General features: G+C 45.0%; 1 protein-coding gene across 2 annotated transcripts; it reads left to right on the forward strand.

Moving 5' to 3' along the window:
- Window positions 1-7585: 7585 nt before the first annotated feature.
- On the forward strand, window positions 7586-15920 carry zbtb45 (zinc finger and BTB domain containing 45). Of its 2 annotated transcripts, none has more exons than XM_080880667.1 (6): window positions 7586-7724; window positions 8860-10209; window positions 10582-10716; window positions 13040-13180; window positions 14862-15135; window positions 15476-15920. In XM_080880667.1, the coding sequence occupies exons 2-6, from the start codon at window positions 9151-9153 to the stop codon at window positions 15892-15894; spliced, it is 2028 nt and encodes a 675-aa protein (XP_080736793.1). In that variant the 5' UTR covers window positions 7586-7724; window positions 8860-9150; the 3' UTR covers window positions 15895-15920. The 2 variants fall into 2 exon arrangements, with proteins under 2 accessions (XP_080736793.1, XP_080736794.1); XM_080880668.1 differs by having other exon boundaries at window positions 7632-7724; window positions 8863-10209.
- The last annotated feature ends 5035 nt before the right edge of the window (window positions 15921-20955 follow it).

The following is a 20955-nucleotide window of genomic DNA, read 5'->3' on the forward strand; positions in this document are numbered from 1 at the left end:
AAATGCTGACCCACATCCACCCATCTACATTAACGGGACGGCTGTGGAGCGTGTGAGCAGCTTCAAGTTCCTGGGAGTCCACATCTCCGAGGATCTCACCTGGACAACCAACTGCTCCAAGCTGGTCAAGAAGGCTCACCAGCGCCTCTTCTTCTTGAGGACTCTGAGGAAGAACCACCTGTCCTCAGACATCCTGGTGAACTTCTATTGTTGCACCATCGAGAGCATCCTGACCAACTGTATAACAGTCTGGTACAGGAACTGCTCTGCCTCGGACCGGAAGGCGTTGCAGAGGGTTGTGAAAACTGCCCAGCGCATCGCCGGAGCACCACTTCCTGCCATAAAGGACATCTACAGGAAGCGGTGTCTGAAAAGGGCTGGGAAAATCATCAAAGACCCCAGTCACCCATCACATGGACTCTTCACCCTCATGCCCTCTGGGAGGCGCTACAGGAGCCTCCGGACTAAGACCACCAGGTACCGGAACAGCTTCTTCCCCACAGCTGTCAGACTCCTGAACTCTGCCTCCTGACATCTGACCCACGTTAACACATGGACTGGACATACACACACCCACAACCACCTACACACACAATGGACAACTGTACCCTCAAACACACAATAATAACATGGACTGAACCACCACTCAAAACCACTAGCACTTTATATAGCCTCTGTAGAAATTATCCACATCTTAACTGCACTACTGTATAATTCTGTGTAAATAATCATTCTGTACAATACGATAAATTTTAAAACTACAACTGTTTATTATCTGCATAGTTCACATTTCTGTATAACTGTATATCTCAGATTTCTGTAAAGTTATTTATTTCATATTCTGTATATTTTTTCATATTTATATCCTGTTCATAGCCTGTACATAGCTTGTACTCACTACAGCCTGTACATACTTATAGTAATAGCATATTTATAACATACTTCATACCGTGTACATTATAACATACTGTAACGTTCACAAGAACCAGACGGTTGGGGTCTCAGTTTGTCCGTTTATTTGGCACATAAGCCAGCGGGTTGTTAACTCAGGGGGAAGCGCTCTCGAACTCCACCTCTCTTCAGCCTGGCACACACACAGAACAACCAGGTCCCACCCACCCCTTCCTGTACACCACAACCAAACATGAATCTTAAAGGAACAACAACAGTGTGCAGAGATCACCAACATGTCACTGTACAATAACACTTAACCATCGTTACACTGCCCCCCCAGCAATAAGTTCCTCGTCCCCGAGGGAACGACACAGTCTCTGAGGCGGGGTGGTAGCCTACGTTCCCTCCTTGACCTCCTGAGCCCCTGAGGTGGACGCGGAGCTTCGGGGCTTTGGGGTGGAGAGTCCGAGGGAGGGGAACGCAGCCCCGGTCAGGGGTCCCTCTGAGCAGGGTCACGGACACTCTGTACACGTCCCTCTGGAAAGGAGGGGAGGGACTGCCCTCTGTAGGGGGCCATCCGGTCTCTGTGCAGCGCTACTATCCTCCCCCTAGGAGGCAACTGCACCCTGTAAACAACCTCCCCTACTCGCTCTAGGACGCTGCAAGGCCCCACCCAGCTGCTATCCAGTTTAGGACACCGTCCCTTCTTCCTCTTTGGGCTGTAGACCCACACCAGCTCCCCAGCATGGACGTGCCTCCCCTTAGTGGTGATGTCGTAATTCCTCTTTTGGCGCAGGCCTGCCTTCGCCAGCTGCTCTCGGGCGTAGGAATGTGCAGAATCCAGCCGGTCCTGCAGCTTCCTTGCGTAGTCCCGGCCCGGTGGTGCCTCTGGCGCGTCCGGGGGCTTCCCAAAAGCCAACTCTGCAGGAGTTCTCAGCTCTCTCCCTAACATGAGCAGGGCAGGCGTACATTGGGTGGAGTCCTGTACTGCCGACCTGTAGGCCATGAGGGTAAGGGGAAGATGGTAATCCCAGTCCCGTTGGTGTTCTGAGGTAAGGATGGCTAGCTGCTGGGCCAGCGTCCTGTTAAACCTTTCCACCAGCCCATCGCTTTGGGGGTGAAGTGGGGTGGTGCGGGTTTTCTTAGTCCCAAGGCGTTCACACATGGCAGCAAATACCTTGGACTCAAAGTTACGCCCCTGGTCACTGTGGAGGGTCTCTGCTGTTCCAAAGCGGCTGAACATCCCCTCCACTAATACATCAGCGACCGTCTCAGCCTCCTGATCTGGGATGGCGTATGCTTCCGGCCACTTGGTAAAATAGTCCATGGCCACAAGAACATAGCGGTTTCCTCTGTCTGTGCGAGGAAATGGGCCCATGACGTCCACAGCTACTCGCTCCATTGGGGCTCCTGCTGGTTGCTGCTGAAGCTGAGCCCGGGACTGGTCCTGTGGCCCTTTGTGTGAGGAACATGCATCACAGCTGCGGCAAAAGTCCTCCACGTCCCTCCGCTGTTGACCCCAGTAATAGCCCTGGCGGAGGCGGCGGAGAGTCTTGGAGACCCCAAAGTGGCCGGAGCCAGTGCTCCCATGGCAGGCTTCCAGCACAGCTGACCTCAGCGACCTTGGCACCACAACCTGCCACCTCTCCTCCCCCGTGGCAGGATCCTTCCAGGCACGCTCCAACACCCCCTCCTTCAGCCTGAGAGCTGCAAACTTGGCCCATAGCCCCCTGGTACAGATGGAAAACCCAGTGACCTCATCCCAAAGGGGTTGCTCCCCCTTCTCCAGCCACTGCAGGACCGGCAGCAGGTCCGTGTCTTGTTCCTGCCGTGCCCTCCACTCCGCTGCATCCACCATCAGAAGAGCCCTGCAGGCGAGCTGTGCTGCTCCGTCTATTGTCGTGAGTTCCCGCTCTATTTCCTCTCGCTTCTCACAGTAACGGCAGCCAGCTGCAGCACATGGGCGACGAGAGAGGGCGTCTGCGTTAGAATGGTGCGTCCCTGCTCTGTGCTCCACAGTGAAATTGAAGGCTTGGAGCTCCTCCAGCCAGCGAGCCACCTGTCCCCTCTGGCTCCCTGAAAGACATCAGCCACTGAAGGGCAGCATGATCAGTTCTGATAACAAATGCTGTGCCGCACAGGTAGTACTTAAAGTGTCTCACCCCCGCCACCACAGCCAACAGCTCTCGTCGTGTGACACAGTAGCGCCGCTCACTCCTGTTCAGGACCCGGCTGAAGTACGCCACCACCTTCTCCCCTTCCGGCCCAACCTGCGACAACACCGCTCCCAGCCCCACATTACTTGCGTCAGTGTCCAGGACAAAAGGCAGGGCGGGGTCAGGGGGGGCAAGGACTGGAGACTCTGTCAGCGATCTGCGGAGGGTGTCGAACGCCTGCTGACAGTCCCGGGTCCAGATGAAGTCACGGTCCTTCTGCAGCAGGTGGAAGAGTGGTGCGGCTATGGAGGAAAAGCCCTTCACAAACCTCCTGTAATAAGACGCCAGTCCTAGGAAGCTTTTGAGCTGTTTCTGGTCTGCTGGTGTGGGCCACTCGGTAATGGTGTGAATTTTTTCCTCCAACGTGCTGATGCCCTCACGACCCAGCTTGTGGCCCAGAAACTCCACCTCCCTCCTCATGAAGTGGCACTTGTCGGGATGCAGCTTCAGGCCTGCAGCTGCCACCCTCTCCAACACTTGTCTCAGGGCATCCAGGGCAGCATCAAAGGAGCTCCCGTGCACTAGAAGGTCATCCAGGTAAACCAGACACCGTTGCCGTGGGACGCCAGCCAGCACACTGTCCATAAGCCTCTCGAAGGTCGCAGGAGCATTGCAAAGACCAAAGCTCAGGACTTTGAACTGCCATAGTCCCCTGTTAGTGCAGAAGGCTGTCTTCGGTCTGGATTCCGGGGACAGTGGCACCTGCCAGTAGCCACTCCGCAGGTCCAGGGTGGAGAACCAGGAGGACCCGGCTACTAAGTCGAGAGACTCATCAATCCTGGGAAGGGGGTAAGAGTCCTTCTTCGTCACTTTGTTGAGTGGTCTGTAGTCCACACAGAAACGCATCCTAGGACTTTTTTTCTTAGGCACCATCACCACCGCGGAGGCCCACGGGCTATCAGATGGCTCTATGATGCCCGCCTTCATCATTTCACACAACTCTCTGTCCGCAGCCTCCTGATGAGCCAGGGGCAGGCGGCGTGGGCGCACTTTAATAGGCTGGGCATCCCCGGTCTCAATGACGTGCTCTACCAAGTGTGTCAAGCCAACATCACTTTCTTTCAGGGCAAAAATGTCACTAAACTCTTTTAGTACCTGCCATAGACTCTCTTGCTGCTGTGGAGTCAGCCCCTCACAGTTCTTTGACCAGATACTCCTCACTGCTAAGAGCCTCTCCTCCTCCTCCTCCGCTCGCTGTTCTGCTGGCGGGTCTGCAGCGGTCTCTGCGGTGGAGGTGGACGCCGCGGCAGATGCTGTGCAGACCGGGGGAGGAATAAGCGGCACCTTCTTCCCATCAGGGGTTACGAGGAAGCCTTTGCCTAAGTCCAGTACACCGCCAATGGCTCGTAAAAAATCCAGCCCAAGGATGCAGGCGTCCTGCACGTCAGCCACCCAGGCAGCATAAGACACACCGAGGTCCCCCACCTTGAACTGGAACACTCCCCTCCCTCTCATTGGGGCCAGATCACCGGTCACAGTCTTAAGTTGCACATTAGTCGGTTGCACAGCAGCTCCGGTTGGGACAATATCGGGTCGGACCAGCGTTGCATTGGACCCCGTGTCCAGCAGGGCCGTACAGGACACCCCCGCGATCGTCACTGGAACATGGCAAAAGCCGCCAACCTGGGTCCAGCCCACAGCGATGGCCGCACCGGGTGGAGGTGGTGGTGGTGTGGGGATGTCGTTCTCCCAGGCCCGTGTACTCCCGCCTACACGGGCCCGTGGGCGTTTCCCTGAACCGCTGCAAGCTTGGGGCACTGCCTGATGAGGTGTCCGGGTTGTCCACATCCCCAGCAGCTCTGTGGTCGGCGGTGTGGGCCAGCCCGAGGGGAAGGCGACTGCAGCGAAGCCGCCTGCACCAAACTGCACAAGCCCGCTGGCGTCTCCATCTGTTCCACAGGTGCTGACACAGCCCTCACCACGTGTGCGTCATCAGCGCCCCCAGAGGATCCTGCAAGCATCTCCCTCTCCAACGCTAGCTCCAGGGCTGCACTGAGTGTGGCTGGCCGAGCAAGCTGAGTTTGCATACGGAGCTCTTTAGGGCTCAGGGCCTGCAGGAACTGGTCCCGAGCTAACTCCGCTTGCACTGATGGTGGCATGCTGTCATACGCCCTCCGGCAAAGGCACTCGATTTCATGGGCCAAAATGCGGAGGGGCTCGCCTGGCAATCTGCGTCTGTTGTGGAACTCCGACCTCAGCAGCACTGGTTGGTTATACTGCCCGAAGCGCCTCTGAAGTGCTCCGACCAGAGCATTATAATTTCCCCTCTGCTCCTCGGTCAGCAGCAGCAGGCATGCAGCTGCATCCTCACACAGACACAAAGCCAGTTGGAGAGCTTTATGTTCCTCAGACCAGCCAGCTGCGACAGCTAACAGCTCGAACTGTGCGATAAACACTTCCCATGGCGTCTTGCCGCTGAACTTAGGCGTTTTTATATTCGCTGCAGCTTGCTGGGCGCCGCCATGTTTGTTTACATCACGTGACGGCACGCCAAGCGAGGTCGACTCCTTCCCGCCGGAATCGCGGCCGCTGTGCGAACAGTTCCCGAGCCTAGTCAAACCTGGAGAAAATCCAGCCTCGGCAGACAGCCGCAGCGCCGTTTCCCTCACTCCATGGGCGGGCGAGCGCGGACGAACCTCCCTCTCCTCCGTCTCCTTCTTAATCCTGCCCGGCAACATCCTCGTCTCGTAACGGCAAGCGTCGCCAGCAACAGGGTGTCGGGCGTTCTGGGGTTCTTTTTTCTTTCTTCACTTCTGACACCAATGTAATTGTTATTTTAAGTTTACTCTTTAATTTATTTTATCCTCATTTCCTTATTTTTTTGTGTTGCAAGATAAACATGATCATGGTTTGTCAGGTCACATTTCTTAAATGCAATTTAAAATATTGTAACGTTCACAAGAACCAGACGGTTGGGGTCTCAGTTTGTCCGTTTATTTGGCACATAAGCCAGCGGGTTGTTAACTCAGGGGGAAGCGCTCTCGAACTCCACCTCTCTTCAGCCTGGCACACACACAGAACAACCAGGTCCCACCCACCCCTTCCTGTACACCACAACCAAACATGAATCTTAAAGGAACAACAACAGTGTGCAGAGATCACCAACATGTCACTGTACAATAACACTTAACCATCGTTACAATACCATAATAGACCCATTTCTGTAATATACTCACATATCTATATTATTGCTAATATATATTTGTAATATATCTATATCATGGCTAAAGCACTTCTGGATGGATGCAAACTGCATTTCGTTGCCTTGTACCTGTGACATGTGCAATGACAATGAAGTTGAATTCTATTCTATTCTATTCTATTCTAGATATTTAATAATACCACCACTTTCTCATGAAATTCTATAGTTTGCTTTTCAGAATCATGGTTTGTTTATTTTAAAAAGGCACAAAGAGTTCCTTTACATCAGATAACTTGTGATGGTTTATAGATATCATGGGCAAAAATCAGGAAGGGTACAGACAAGTTCAAAACAATGCGCTACATGGAGACAATCTATCGCTGACCTTTTATCTGTCATCTATAGCATTTTTAAGGTGTCTCACAACCTATGAGTATTTGTGAATGGTTTTTTTTCACACCACAATTTTTGGATTATATGTCTAATATATAGCACATATTTATTACATTATATCATCATTTTGTATTCAAGTTTGCCACTCATGATTAGGTGGTGGTGGGGGCTGAACTATTGTCCCACTGGCTGTTCTGTTTTATATAAACTCTCCTTTACACCTTTCCTTGACCTCATTGTCATCAAGGCCAATGTAATGTGATTGGGAAGGGTTAGGACTTTTCAACTGGAACCTGGTACCCACATGGCTTTTAAACCCAGAGAAAAGTTCAGATACTGACCTTTTTTTCTCCCATTTCATGCAAGCATTTACTGCATGACGAACATTCTTGAGCATGCAGCACTGCATTAAGGCTGATCTAAGAATCTTGCCCCACCAACTTCAACAAGCATGTTGCCTTTCTTACTGGGATTAAGTCAGGTAAGTGGAATTCTTGTTGTACAAATGCCCTCAGATACATGCTCATAGAAACCGTAAGAAATCGCAATATTTAAACAACTTACTATAAAAGTTAACTTGAAAATCTATGCTCCTGTGATTTGTATATTTGTCTGTATTATATTGTTGCTATTGTTGTGCTTGCCGAATATAATTCATTTAAAATTTTGCATTAGTTTCCTCTTTTGCCATATGACAAGCTTGGGAAGAATTAAAGAGTTTAAACAATTGAGTGTTTGCATTTCCTCGAAGCTATTTAGGCGTGTACAGGTATGTTGAAGATCCTCTTGTATCTAGACTTTGTCTGCAGGTATTTGTCCTACGTTTTTAGATGCACAAGCCTATAATTAATACCATAGAAGTGGTGCATGTACATTAGCAGTTGCCGCTCGTGTAGCTTGCGTTATACAAGAGAAACTCCATATCCCTTTCTGTATGTGTGTATATGCGTGTGTGTGCAACTGCGTGCATGTGTGTTTGTTACCAGCTCTCATCAGGTTGGGTACGTTATTTGAGGGCTTCCTGCTGCATCCATCTGCCTGAAACTACCAAGAACCGAACTGTCACTGTATTTTTCATTGTAAGTAGTCGTGATTAAATAGCATGCAATGACAGTGTCACAGTAAAACACGTAGGTATAGCCTTAAGAAGCTTTGTGCAGAAAAGGGTGGTAGCCCGTTAGCTGCTGACATGCTAACTTTACTAATTTTTCGCTAGCTAACGCAAGCTAGTAAACTAGCCAGGTTAGCATTCTATTTGCGCGTGGGGGCGAGATTTGATTGCTGCTTATATGTTATGCTAGAAACGTTGCCAGTTGCTGTTATATTCAGTGCTCCACTTTTGTGTTTTATTGGGCGTCGAAGCTTTTTTTGCATGTATAAAATTGTGCAGATTTCCGTGTGAGACTCGAGCGGCTAATATCAACAGCTAACGGTAGTTAACGTTAGCTCGCCGCTCTTAACCTGCTCGCTTGTAGCTGGAGGGAACGTTAGCTGGTCAGTCATCAATTTAATCGAGCTATTAGTTACACATTTAGGTAACAAGTGCTATTAATTATCCACCCATTTTGCCTCGCTATTCCTGCGCCTGTTTAGCTCAATCAACGGTGTAATTAACTCTGATGTTGCATTACCGGCCACCTACTGTGCAAGATAACCACATATACTGACCCGGGGAACCATTGGACTCGCGCACGGCACGTGCTGTCGGTTGACCAAAACAGGTGTGCCAGATGATGCACGCGACTAATTTGATGATGGATTATTAGCTGCTCAATTGTTACTCAGCCACCTTTCGTTACGGCTGGATTAACTAGTTCCAACACGAAACGAGTCACTGAGAACAATATAATTAAGGGGTAGAGTTGAGGATTATTAGTATAATTTGTGAATGATTTATTTTAAATCATGAAATTCTTATTACTATCTGCAAAGGTTTTAGAAAATAAGAAAAAGGGGCATTCCATTCAACGACTTTTAGGAAAACAATTCAGGTTCCTCTTTGTTCAACCCCCAAACAAAGAATGTTAATTTTGATTAATCTAATGTAAAGACAAGTTCTGTATTTTTTATATTTGAGTTGCAATTGAATAAATTAACATTTTTGACATACATATATTATGTATATATGTGTATATAAACACAGTAGTGTTTTTGCACTACTGAAAACTTTATAAGTGCTTAGTGTATAATTGTTTTTGTTATGGTTTATTTCAGCAGGTTTTAACAGAGGTTAACGTTCTGGTGGAAACAGCCACTTGACATTGCCCACACTCAGGACATCGAAGGCAGCTCCTCATACCTTTAGGCATATCAGAGAAGCAGTTTGTAAACATTCATCAGACTCATGACTGTTTGAGAGGACACGGCCCCACTGTGGCCCATGCACTGTATCCATTTCCCTCCCTGTCCTCCTTATCCCTCAAGCTGACGCAAAACCCCAGACACCTACCCCCCCTCCCCCACCCCCACTCCCATCCGGTTCCCAGTGACTCGCCTCCTCCTGCCATGGTGTCCGGCACAGAGACCGTGCACTACATCCACCTCCACAACTCCAGCCAATCAGTGCTGGAAGCCCTTCGCACACAACGGCGTGAGGGCCTCTTCTGCGATGTGACCGTGCGAATACATGATGCCTCCCTGCGTGCTCACGCCTGCGTTCTGGCAGCCGGTAGCCCCTTCTTCCAGGACAAGTTGCTGCTCGGTCATTCTGAAATCTCTGTTCCGCCGCTGGTGCCCGCTGAAACCGTGAAGCAGCTTGTAGACTTCATGTACAGTGGCTCGCTGGTAGTGCTGCAGTCACAGGCCCTGTGCATCCTCACTGCTGCCAGCATCCTGCAAATTAAGACGGTCATTGATGAGTGCACTCAGATCATCTCTCAGAGGAAGGCAGCGGCAGGGGCAGCAAGTGCAGCAGCAGCGGCCGCCGCAGCTGCTGCTGCTGGAGGAGGAATGCTTGGAGGGGTCCTCCCTAAACAAGAGGAGCGTGGCGGGGGGAAAGGGAGAGAGAGTGGCAGCAGTGGAAGCTGTTCTGTTAGTGGGGGTGGGGGTTACGCCAACTTCTCTAATTTCATGGCTGAATGTGGAGGTGGTAACATGGCCGGTGGGTTAGGGGGTGCCAACGTTAGCGTCAGTGATAGCGGCCCAGGCCCAATGGATCAAGCTAACACTGTAAGCCTGATGGCACTTGGAGACATGGGCCCCGGTGCCATGTGTGGTGGTGACGCGATGGGCACCGGGGGAGGTGCAGTCCTCATGAAGCAGAGCTCAAGCTGTACTCAGGACGTAAGGTACAAGCTCCGAGACCTGTTGGCACAGACAGCCAATGGAGCCAGCACAAGTAGCACAGGGAACCTCTCAGCGGGCTGCAGCTCCGGTGTGGCCAGTGTGGACAGCATTGGCAGGGACAGCCTCCGCGGCAACACAACTGACCTCTCTGATGACCTTGTGGGGATAGACCGATACAGCGAAGAGGAGGACTTGGATGGGAGAGACAGGGGAAGAGATGGAGATAGAGACAGGGGGGCGAGCCACAGCCGCAAGCAGAGGCAGCCGCTAAGACTCCAGGTAGGGGGATAAGGGGAATGGTTGCTATGGTTACAGTTTTCAGGCATGCAGAGCTGCAACGTTTTCGTTTTCTTTCTTTTTATGCTTTTCCCTCTTCTCACACTGCATTGGCGTATATCGCTGAGATGTTTCTGCACTTTTCACAGTTGGATCTCTCGCCTAAACTTCAGCAGTAATTGCCTTGTTGATAATCTATGGACTTCTGCATATTGACTGTAGGTTATTCAACTTATCAGAACCTGCTTGAAGGGGCTGTAGCTGGGGCATTGGTTGCTCTTATAGACTTTTTGTTGCTTTTTAGCTCCAATACTGATCTAAAGGTATTTCTTTACTACTTGAAATTGAAATGGACCTGTCTTTTTTTCTCCCTAGGTGCTGGGAGGAGAGGGAGTAGTGGTGAAGGATGAAAGTGTACAGGATGCAGATGGGACTGTCTATGCCTTGGAGGATGGGAGACGAGATCAAGAGCAGGAGGGCTCCCAGGAATCCATGGCAAGCTTTGGACAGGTATGTTAACTCAGAAGTGAATAAAAAAAACTAAAATGAAGAAAAAAAAACAACCCAGCTCACCTGCGCTGAATGTTTCAATAATTTATCTACTATGCAAGGAGAAGCATGGCATTCAGAGTATTACACATATTGCAGTTGTGAAGTGATGGTCTTTGATTTTTTTAGAGAAATATTTAGGTACATTATCTTCCGTTTTGGCTTAGAAAGGCCTTATTGTAGTACATTCAAACTCAGCATTTGTGCCAGAAGTCCTGAAATAAGTAGACGGGAAAACGTGGTGGAGCAGATTTATGCCGCAGCCTGCTGTACCCTGCAGTCTACACAAGGAACATCTGCCACACAGTCAGAAAGATTCAGCCCTGCTTGTCAGTTTTGCTGCAGATTGTCACGTTTGGAGATAAAATCATCTACTCAGTTTAGTCAAAGTCACAGCATGTGATCGTCACTTAACCCAACATTGCTTGAATAATATAATCTTGTCTTTGAGCAATGTGTGAAACGGGCTCTTGCTTTCATCCCTGCAGACATTATTTTTCTTATTTGTCCTCCTCATGTCTATGACGGTTAAAAGGCAATTGCTCTGCTGTGATTGTAGCCATGTTTACATGTAAGATGAGCGTTCAGAGAGAAAGTTTGAATCTGGAGAAGCTCTCCTACTTTTTTCCTCTTGCACAGTGCACCGCTGCTCCCTGCCACTCTGAACGCTCCCTGCTTGCTCACCCAGTGAACAGAGCAGAGCGAGAGAGCTGTTCCTGTTCCATTCGAGCAAGATGTTGTTGCAAAGCAGGAGGATAAAAATATGAGTATGGAAAGTGCTTAAATTTCTGCAACAATAGCGGGAACCAAAGCATGACGATAACTGCAGTGAGTGTGATAGATGTGGTTAGCAAGCTGAGATATACATGCATACCCAATGAACAAATATCTGAATAGTAGAATATTTGGCCACAGCCCTAGAATGCGTGCAAAAATGCTTCAGTCGGCCACACGCCACCTGGAGGTGTTATTGCTAGTCATCAGTTGTAAATGATGTCTGATCCCACATTTTTAAGAAAAATCAACTATATATCCAATATATTCAAAGGTCATCTTGGTCCGATATCTCAAATTCAGTGATAAAAATCTGCAGATGGGCCTGTTCTCTGCAAGGACGTAAATAAAGCCTGTGCAGTGGAGTTTCTTGAAGAACTTCCAGTATGTGTAAGACTGTCTGTTTTAAGTAGGTTAGCAGTACTAGTGCTAGTGCAGTTCTTCACTTCCTTTTACTAGAAGTAGTGTTAATGTTTGACTTCTCTGTCTACCGTGTTACCCTCACTGTGTGTGCTATGGTACCGTTACAGGATGCACCCAGGTTGTTAACAGCTCTGGATGCTCTTCTGTTCAGTCTACCCCAAATCCATACACATGTCTGACTCTCGTAAAATCAAAACATATATTCCACTATGTTATTTCTATTATTATTACTCAGATTTAGTAACAACAGTTTGGGTATTTTCCACTTTAAGAAAATCATGGCCGGGACAAACAGACTAGAATAGTACTCACATGTACAATGAAATTATGGGCTGCAAGTGCAAATTATTGAAATCCCAGCATTGACATTACTGGTTTAAACATTTGGCACTAGTTACTGGAAACTGTAATGCATGACACTATTGCATCATCACACAACATGTATCAACACAGATAAGAAGATACCAGACCACCTAAGTAGCATGTGAAACTCGATCAGCCTCTCAGACAAACAGAAAGTTACTACTGGTATGACTCATGTTGGCATTTCGTGCTTCTTTACATTGAGGTGGATCATCTTCCCAGCCAGGTCTAACTACTTTCAGTGAAACTGCTGCTGACAGTCATTCTATGACTGGTTGGACTGTAATGTACGATATCGTGTCAGCATCTGCTCGCCTGCAGCTGTAACATGGTAGACTTATAAACAATATAAAGAAAACTGGCTGTATATTTAGGTAATGAGGGATGTAGTTTGCCTACACAGAAAGTCTTTTTTAGTTGCATAATGTGTGTTACATGAAAAAGATAATCTTGTTTCCTTCAAACCAATGGCATAAAGGAATGTCTTTTAGTTGAGCTATATGCCCGTATAGATGACCAAAAGTCTAATTTTAGGTTTGCGTTTACATTCCTTTGATGATATGTGCTGTCTGCAGAGCTGCAGAGATGTGAACCATCCGACCCTTGAACTGATGGCAAAACAAGCAAAATTTCTCATGTTAAATAGTCTTTTTTTTAGCTTGTTCTTTTGTTTGTTTTAGTTTTGTTTTGTTTTTTTAAATCTATGTTTGTTTTTGTGTTTCAGGATTTCTATGATGAGCAGGGCGTGTTTTCAGAGAGTTTTTGGCCCCAGAGTGAGCCCCCTCAAGCCATGGCTTTTAACCCCAGAGGAAGGGTCAATAAACCACTGACTCCACCTCCAACCACCCAGGCCATCAACAACCAGGTCAGTGCTTCAGTCAAATTCACGAGGGGTGTACTGGGAAGTAAGATTAATGGATTAGTGAGCTCTGTCGAGCTCAAAGTCAGAGCTTTCTGTATCACCAAAGTGGCTTTTTTTATGGCAACTTATGCTGAACTCATAACCTGGTCAAGAGCAGGTTGTGGTCAGAGTTTCAGCTTAAAATTGGCTGGACATGCACTAATTGTTTTATTTACAGCATTTTTAAAAACTGTGTTATACTCTCTAGTGGGGAACATGTTTTATATGTGCAAGTTGTTAAGCCTTACCTTACTAACATCACGAATTAAGCCCTGAGTGCACCTTTCATTTTCACTGGAATGTGCATGTATTCAGAAAAAATGTATAAATGTTTTTATTCTTGATTCTAATGAAACACCTTTTGTATGTATGTTAGAACTAAAAACAAAATGAGTGCAAACCTAGAATGAATCTGTTCACCGTTTTCTGAGTAAACAATTATGCAGTTAAATGAGGAAATAATGAGCAACTTAATTGTTAATGAAAATAATAATTGCTCCTCCACATTTCATATATAAATACATGATTGCAATTGCAAAAGTTACAAAATAATTGAATTGTGAAAATTGAAGCGCCTTAAATGTGAAGCACTAATCTTATTAAATGATGTTTGCATTGAGGCAGGAAGTGAGATGATTGACGGAGAGTACATTTTAACGCAATGCAGCACTAAGAAAAAACACACACACATACTCAACCAACACAGAACAACAGAAACACAAATAAAAGCTTCAATTTAGTGTGATGGGCTGTATATCTTTTTCAAGCTTCAGCCTACACACTTTGATTGACGGGTGTGCTGACTTTGAAAATGAAAATGCAGAAATGGCCTGCATAGACAATGATTTTTTTATTATTTTTTTTCAAGAATGCAACAAAAAAAGTAAAAAAGAAAATGAAACAGCATAACATACCAGACTGTAACATACCATTTCTACATATATATGCTCAAATCAGGCCTTCTCAAAATTCTGATGATGATGGGTTCAGTCACATGTCAGCTCCTTAAATTGGCAAATGGAAACGCACACCTGTCAAACGATTTGTACCATATTTACTGATGGTCTGTGCTAGCACAACGCTCTCTTTAGGCATTTAAAAAATGACTGTGTGTTTTCCAAAGAGGCATGGTGTGTTTTGTGGCTGGAAGGCGTGGACACGGATATTTTTGAAGATGGATTTATTGCATATGTGTATAGGAGTGGAGCTTCCAAGGTGCAATATCTGGGGAGGAGTAGTTTCAAATGAGTCGTGCAAACGTGACTTACAGAGGTTTTAAAAAGGAGAAATAAACAAATAAGAAAAAAATGCGCATTCACACTATCTAACCTTTTTGTGGGTTAGATAGTAGTCAGATCCTGTGCTTTACCTGAGTTCTGCTGGGCAAATCAACACTGATTCTGTTTCAGCTGACTATTCCTCTCTCGTGCACGGTGTCCAGAGAGAAGCACGTGTGTAAAACCTGCTGTTATTTTGTTTAGATCTGCTTTTGTCCTGCCACACTTGGTAGGATGGTGGTCATTACTGAAATGCACCAGCTATTGTTTTTATTAGGGGTATATGTAGTTAATTAGTTCTAAATATTATCGATTGTGTTCGGAAATGTTCATCCAGAGCAAATTGTCTGTATCATGTTCCTTCACAGCTTCTGTTCCAGTACCCAGTGAGCCAGTCGCAGCCAGCTCCGTTCTATGTGGGCGGGCCCATGGGTGGGATTGACACCATGGCGGGGACAGAGCCCAGTCAGCAGGCTCCACCCCCAGCACCGATGACCCCAGCTCCGCCACCCTCCACCTCTTCCTGCTCCGCAGGGCCCTCACCTTCCTCCCAGGGATCTGAGACCTCGTTCGACTGCACGCACTGTGGCAAATCTTTACGTTCCAGGAAGAACTACAGCAAGCACATGTTCATCCACTCCGGTACGTTCATGTCACAGTAATTGATCAGCTGCATGTATGTTACACAAGTGTGAAGAGGACAAAGATTAATTGCATAGTTACGTATGCAGTATTCCAGCATTCACCTCATTATCACCTGCCATTGAGGTCAGCATAAAGGTAGAGACTTGTATTTCAGGATAATCTCTCGAATGAATAGACATGTTTCTATCCCAGAATTCTTTGTATCGTATTAAAAGAACTGTAAAATAAGTATTTTTATATGAACAAAAGGCAAACAGAAAATGATTCACTTGTATTGGCAAGACTGTTCTTGGGGATGGTTTTATAAGCGTGCTTCTGCACATGCCTGGCTCCACAGGTCAGAAACCTCATCAGTGCTCCATCTGCTGGCGCTCCTTCTCCCTGCGGGACTACCTCCTCAAACACATGGTGGTGCACACTGGTGTCAGGGCCTTCCAGTGCACCATGTGCGGCAAGCGTTTCACCCAGAAAAGCTCGCTAAATGTGCACATGCGCACCCACCGTGCCGAGCGCACCTTCCAGTGCAACGTGTGCCACCGGGCCTTTACTCACCGTACCTTGCTGGAGCGCCATGCCCTGCAGCACGCCCACCACGCCCCGCAGACCCCAGGTCAAGGCCAGGGGCGTGGAGCCGACATGACCTCACCTACCAAGCACAGCCCTCCAGCTATGGGAGGGCACTCAGGTATGGCTGGCGCGGCTGGCATGGTTGGCAGTATGGCCAACATGCAGAGCCACGGAGCTTCCTCCACCTAGAGAGAGGGGGGAAGGAAGGGGGGGGGGTGGAGGGGGGGGGTTATGATCCCATTCCTTGAATCAACAATTTGCTCCTAACAGCCTTGTTGATCTTTTGTTCTGATGGAAAGAGCGCCATTTTAGCTTAATACCATTTTCAGTCAGGGCTCCTACACAGGACTGGAACGCCTTTTAAGAAAAAAAAAAAAAAGTACTCTTACGGGTATTTTTGAATAGCACAGATATTATGGGAAAATCTGGCTGGAAAAAAAGTCATTTTCTAGAAACCTGTTTGACCTAGTCGTAGCTGTAATTCGTGTTGTCACATCAGTTCCTGTGAGGACTAACCATAAGCTTATAGAGCAATGTCACGATAATCATGCCTTGTTGAATAGCCATGTTTCTTCTTTTGTGTAATAACTGAGACTTGTGTAGGAGCCCTGTTTTGAAAAGACCAGAGAGTCACCAAAGAGGTTAGGAAAACTGAACAGGGTTTGGGAGTGGGTGAGGCTAAGGAAAGTTGTAGCGTTTCTTTTTTTTTTTTCTAAGTGGAGGTGAGGGTGGGAGTGGACTAACATTTGGAGTTTTAAGGAGATGCAAGTTAGGGAAACAGGGAAGGATAGGTCGGTCGGTGAGTTTACCAGGTTTCATTCACTTTCAATTCATTTAAATGAAGTTTGTGTCAGTTCATGCAAATTACCAAAACATAAGCATGTAACCATAACCCAATGTGGTTGTCCAATGAGGATGATTCTATACGTAGAATCTTTGAAGCAGCAGATTGGAAAAGTGCTTGAGGGTTTTTTTTTAATTTAGTATTTAAATGTGTCACTATAAAGTCAATATTACAGAAAAGGGAAAATTTGAGTAGTAAATTGTTAGAAAACAGTGAATGTGCTACATGTGAGCACAGAGTAGGAGAAGCTAACCCAATGCAGACGGCTAGTAGAGGTTTAGCTAGCACTTTAGCATAGAAGCTAACAGATAAATACAGTCTCAGTTTCGTCTTTTTTTCTTATTTGTTTTAAATGATCATTTAAAAGTTTTCACAATTCCATTAGCTATTTTTAGCTATTAGCTATTGTTTAATATTAAAAGCTAATGATAGCATTAGCCACATTTAGCTATGCTAGCATGTATAACAGTTCTTGCAAGGAACAGTTAAAGTTATTTGCAAGCAATATTCAGAGAATTATCACTTCTTTCTCTACTGTTTAACTACCTTTTGTGGTGGTAATGTTTTTGTTTTGTTTTTTTTTTCATCAAAGCCAACACTGACTTTCTATATAGTTTTATATAGAATAATTTTTTACCTGTAACTTCTACATTTATGGTTTGGTTTAGTGCATTACTTTAGATCAAGTTGGACAATAATAGAAAAAATAATAATTTAAACAATTTAAGAGCACTGATGTTGATTTAAATATAAAGAATTAAGTGTTGATTACGTGTTGTTCAGCAGCTGAAGTTTATGGTTCTCACATCAGTTCTCAGGAGTAACGTACACATGGGCGCATTCTCTTTAGCAAAACATTTTGCTTGTCTTTTACTTTCAAAACACCCTCAGCGCCTCTTTTTTTCACCCGGTTTTGAGTTTTGCGTATTTAAACTTGAAAAAAAAGAATACACTTACTGAGTTAATTGAATTGAATGTGAATGGAGCCCGGCACTATTCAGGAGCAACCTTTGATGACAAAGAAGCGTGCTGATGAATGAATCGAGGAAGAAGGAAAATAGTCCGAGAAGAGTGAGAATACAGCAGGGAATGGGGGAGGGAGGAAGAGGCGGGTTGTATGATGCACAGCAGTGTGAATGAAATTCACCATCATCCATCAGACCGCTTTGTAACATTTTCCACAGGCGCCACCGGTCGGCACCAGGATCATATACCTCGAACCAGAACGAGCCCCCGATGGCTCAGAGGGACACTAGTTACTCATTTGAAATGTTTGCTAAACATTTCAGCATGTTTTACACACAGACACGCACACACACACACACACCTACAATTACCTCGGTGGTCCAAAGACAGGCATTATGCTTCACATCTTTTAAGCTACATCAAACGAAGAAACAGTGAAAACTAAAGCTAAGATAGATCCATATACTTTTTAAAAGCTTGCTAAAGTACTTATGTGTAAAATTCCTGTACATCACTATAACGCTCAGTTTGTTATTTGTCGCTCATGTGATTCTTTGATGCAAAAATAAGGCAGAAAAAAAACAACCTAAAAGCGAAAGAGCCATTCAGAGGAAGTTAAACTTGGATGAATATCAATGACAAATCAGTGACCATTATCAGGATTTTTATTAAGTGTTTGGTTTTGTTTGTCTTTTGGGGCTCTGGTTGATAATAAATGGGAAGTGTTTGTTGCTTAAAAAAATAAAAGCTTTTCTTACAGCACTATAAAAAAAACAAAAAAAAACAAACAACCTTTGATGTTTTAGTAAGACTAAATTAATCATAAAACTGTACAATCACCCCTTCAAGTTTTGACCAAGTCGAACTAGTGATAATATTAATTATCACATTAATATTTATTAGGATTTGATCTCTATGCACAGTTAAGTTTGCACATCATGTTACTTAGACCTAATGTTGCTGTCCCCTAAAATATTTGGCCCGAGATTGTTTTTGTTTTCTTTTTCAGTACCTTAAAGGTACATAAAAAGACCTTATGTGTTCCTGCTTTTTGCTCATTTTCCTCAATGTTTGTTAGCTGAAGCATTATATGATATTCAGTAGTTTACTTAAGCTTTGTAAGAGCCTTCTAATTGACATGATTTTATAAGTGAACCTCTCAAAAGTGAGACATTTTGAGCTTGAGAACTTTGCAAGTGATTAGATAATTTGACATTTAAAAAAATCTCTTTAATGTAGACGTCTTTTAAAAAAGTGAATCCAGGAAAGATACAGATTTGGATCCTTTCTGCCTAGGCTTCACTATAAATATTGACATGAAATGTCCCACATAAATGTGTAAAATGACTGCTTATTTACACAGAACAGTCCTGGCAGCATGTGTTCATTGGCTTCTGAACATTGCAAGTGAATTTGCAGACTCAGTACATAGTTTCTCCAGTGTTGTGGATAGAAGAAGAGATGCTGGACTGAAACTCCTCCAACTGCCTGTTGGTTATAAGCTATATATATATATATATATATATATATATATATATATATATATATATATATATATATATATATATATATATTAGTGTGTATAAATGTTAACGCCAAAACATTGGTGCTTTTTTGGAAATCTTTACCTCATTTGATAGATGCCAACACCACGCTGTGGTCTGGGTTTGGTAAATAAGCAGTATTGAGCTGTTTCTGAGGTTTGATCAATCCTCAGCAGTGAAAGTGGTTTTGGTGCATTTTGTCTGAGGCGGACCCTTGTACAGTACTGTATTATGTGTGCTTTGAAGCCATGTCAGCGCATTGTATCGTACTGTGTTATGCCTTTTTTGTTTTCTGTACTTTCGTTTTATTGAGAGGGATGATAATTGTTTTTTCTACATTATTTCTTTAACAGAAGCTAAATATGTCAGAAGAAGAAAAAGTCATTTTATAAAAAAAAAAGTTACTTGTCATTGTAAAACTACATCTTTTATGTATAAAAAGACTAAAGGCATGATTTTAACTTTTTCTGAGAACTTAGATGTCGTACTCGATGAATTAATTGAATTTTAAAAATGAGTGATTTCAAAGATTTCTTTCTCCAAATAAAAAGTCTTCTATGGCTCTGGGCCAGCTGCTCTTTGTGGATCTCAATTTCTTAAAAATAACTTTTTTTTAACTCCTTCTTTTTTTTAACCCTAAATGCGTGTTTGTATCTGCGCATGTCTTGTGGGCAAATATAGATATACAATTCTTATTTTGCACACGCCCTCAGTTCTCTTTGAAACACGAGGCATCAAAGCTGCCGTTTGATGTTGGTATTTTTACCCATCCAGCACTGCTCATCACACAGTGTAAATCATACAACCCGTAGATGCAAAACTCTTCTTCCATTCAAATCTCCAATTAATTCAATTCAATTTTATTTATATAGCGCCAAATCACAACAAAAGTCACCTCAAGGCGCTTCATAGATACAGAGAAAAACCCAACAATCATGTGAAATTAAAAATCAGTTTGTGATAAACTATTAACGTTAAAGAATATATAAAGACATATATTTAATATATTTATAAACTGTCCCTGATCAGACATTGTACATTCAGGTGCTGAGATCATTAGAGGCCATTATTGTGAAAGCACAGTTATCTCTTGGTATTTTGTGTGACCCCCCTCGATGGTGGAATGGGACGATGGTGTCCTGGCTCTTCATTGAGTATCACTCTGTATCTTCAGTTTTAGCCTAATTTAGCAACTGTGAATTGCTTGCTTGCTTTATTCATTGTGATGTATTTTTATGCACTTACTGCTGCTTCGAAGAATACATGGAGCTTAAGCCCTGGACAAAACTTTGAAATCTTTTGTCCTTAACAAGTAAATAACTAAACGTCATGTCAGCCAGCTCCTCGTCAACACGTTTGTCTGGGGTCATTTGTTTTGGAATAAATGTACATGTCTTGGTTTGATTTTTCAGAAGTTTTTTGAAAGAAGGTGGATGCTGCAGAGTCGAACAGGACACTTTTCCAGGGCCAGTGGATGGCAGCTGGAGGAGAGAGGGTAAACTCTCCTCAGGCTGCACAGACTGGTGAATGGTTCTTAAACATCTGTGCAAGTTTCTTCTTGTTGACCCCGCTCTGAAGCATATTTTCATTTTACAAATTTACACTCATCTTTAGTTTCTAATATCACTAAAATGGAGCCAGTTGGTGCTCCTTTTCTGTTTTCGCTCATTTCTTCCCTTTCACCCGACATGCTTGGACTTAAATCCGGCTCCTTGTTTCTCTATCGCTCGGTGTACTTGGCCTGTACCGCTTGCTTTCTTTGATTCGTGATTGGCCACATGGTGTACCCATCAAAAAACAACGTCCCACCCCTCCCTGCATGGATTTTATCGGAGCTGAACAGAAGTGGCTGAAGAGTCAATTTTCCCTGTCGGGACATCCTTCATATATATTTCA

Source organism: Rhamphochromis sp. 'chilingali', assembly GCF_963969265.1.
Source record: "Rhamphochromis sp. 'chilingali' genome assembly, chromosome: 4".
NCBI classification, from domain to species: Eukaryota; Metazoa; Chordata; class Actinopteri; order Cichliformes; family Cichlidae; genus Rhamphochromis; species Rhamphochromis sp. 'chilingali'.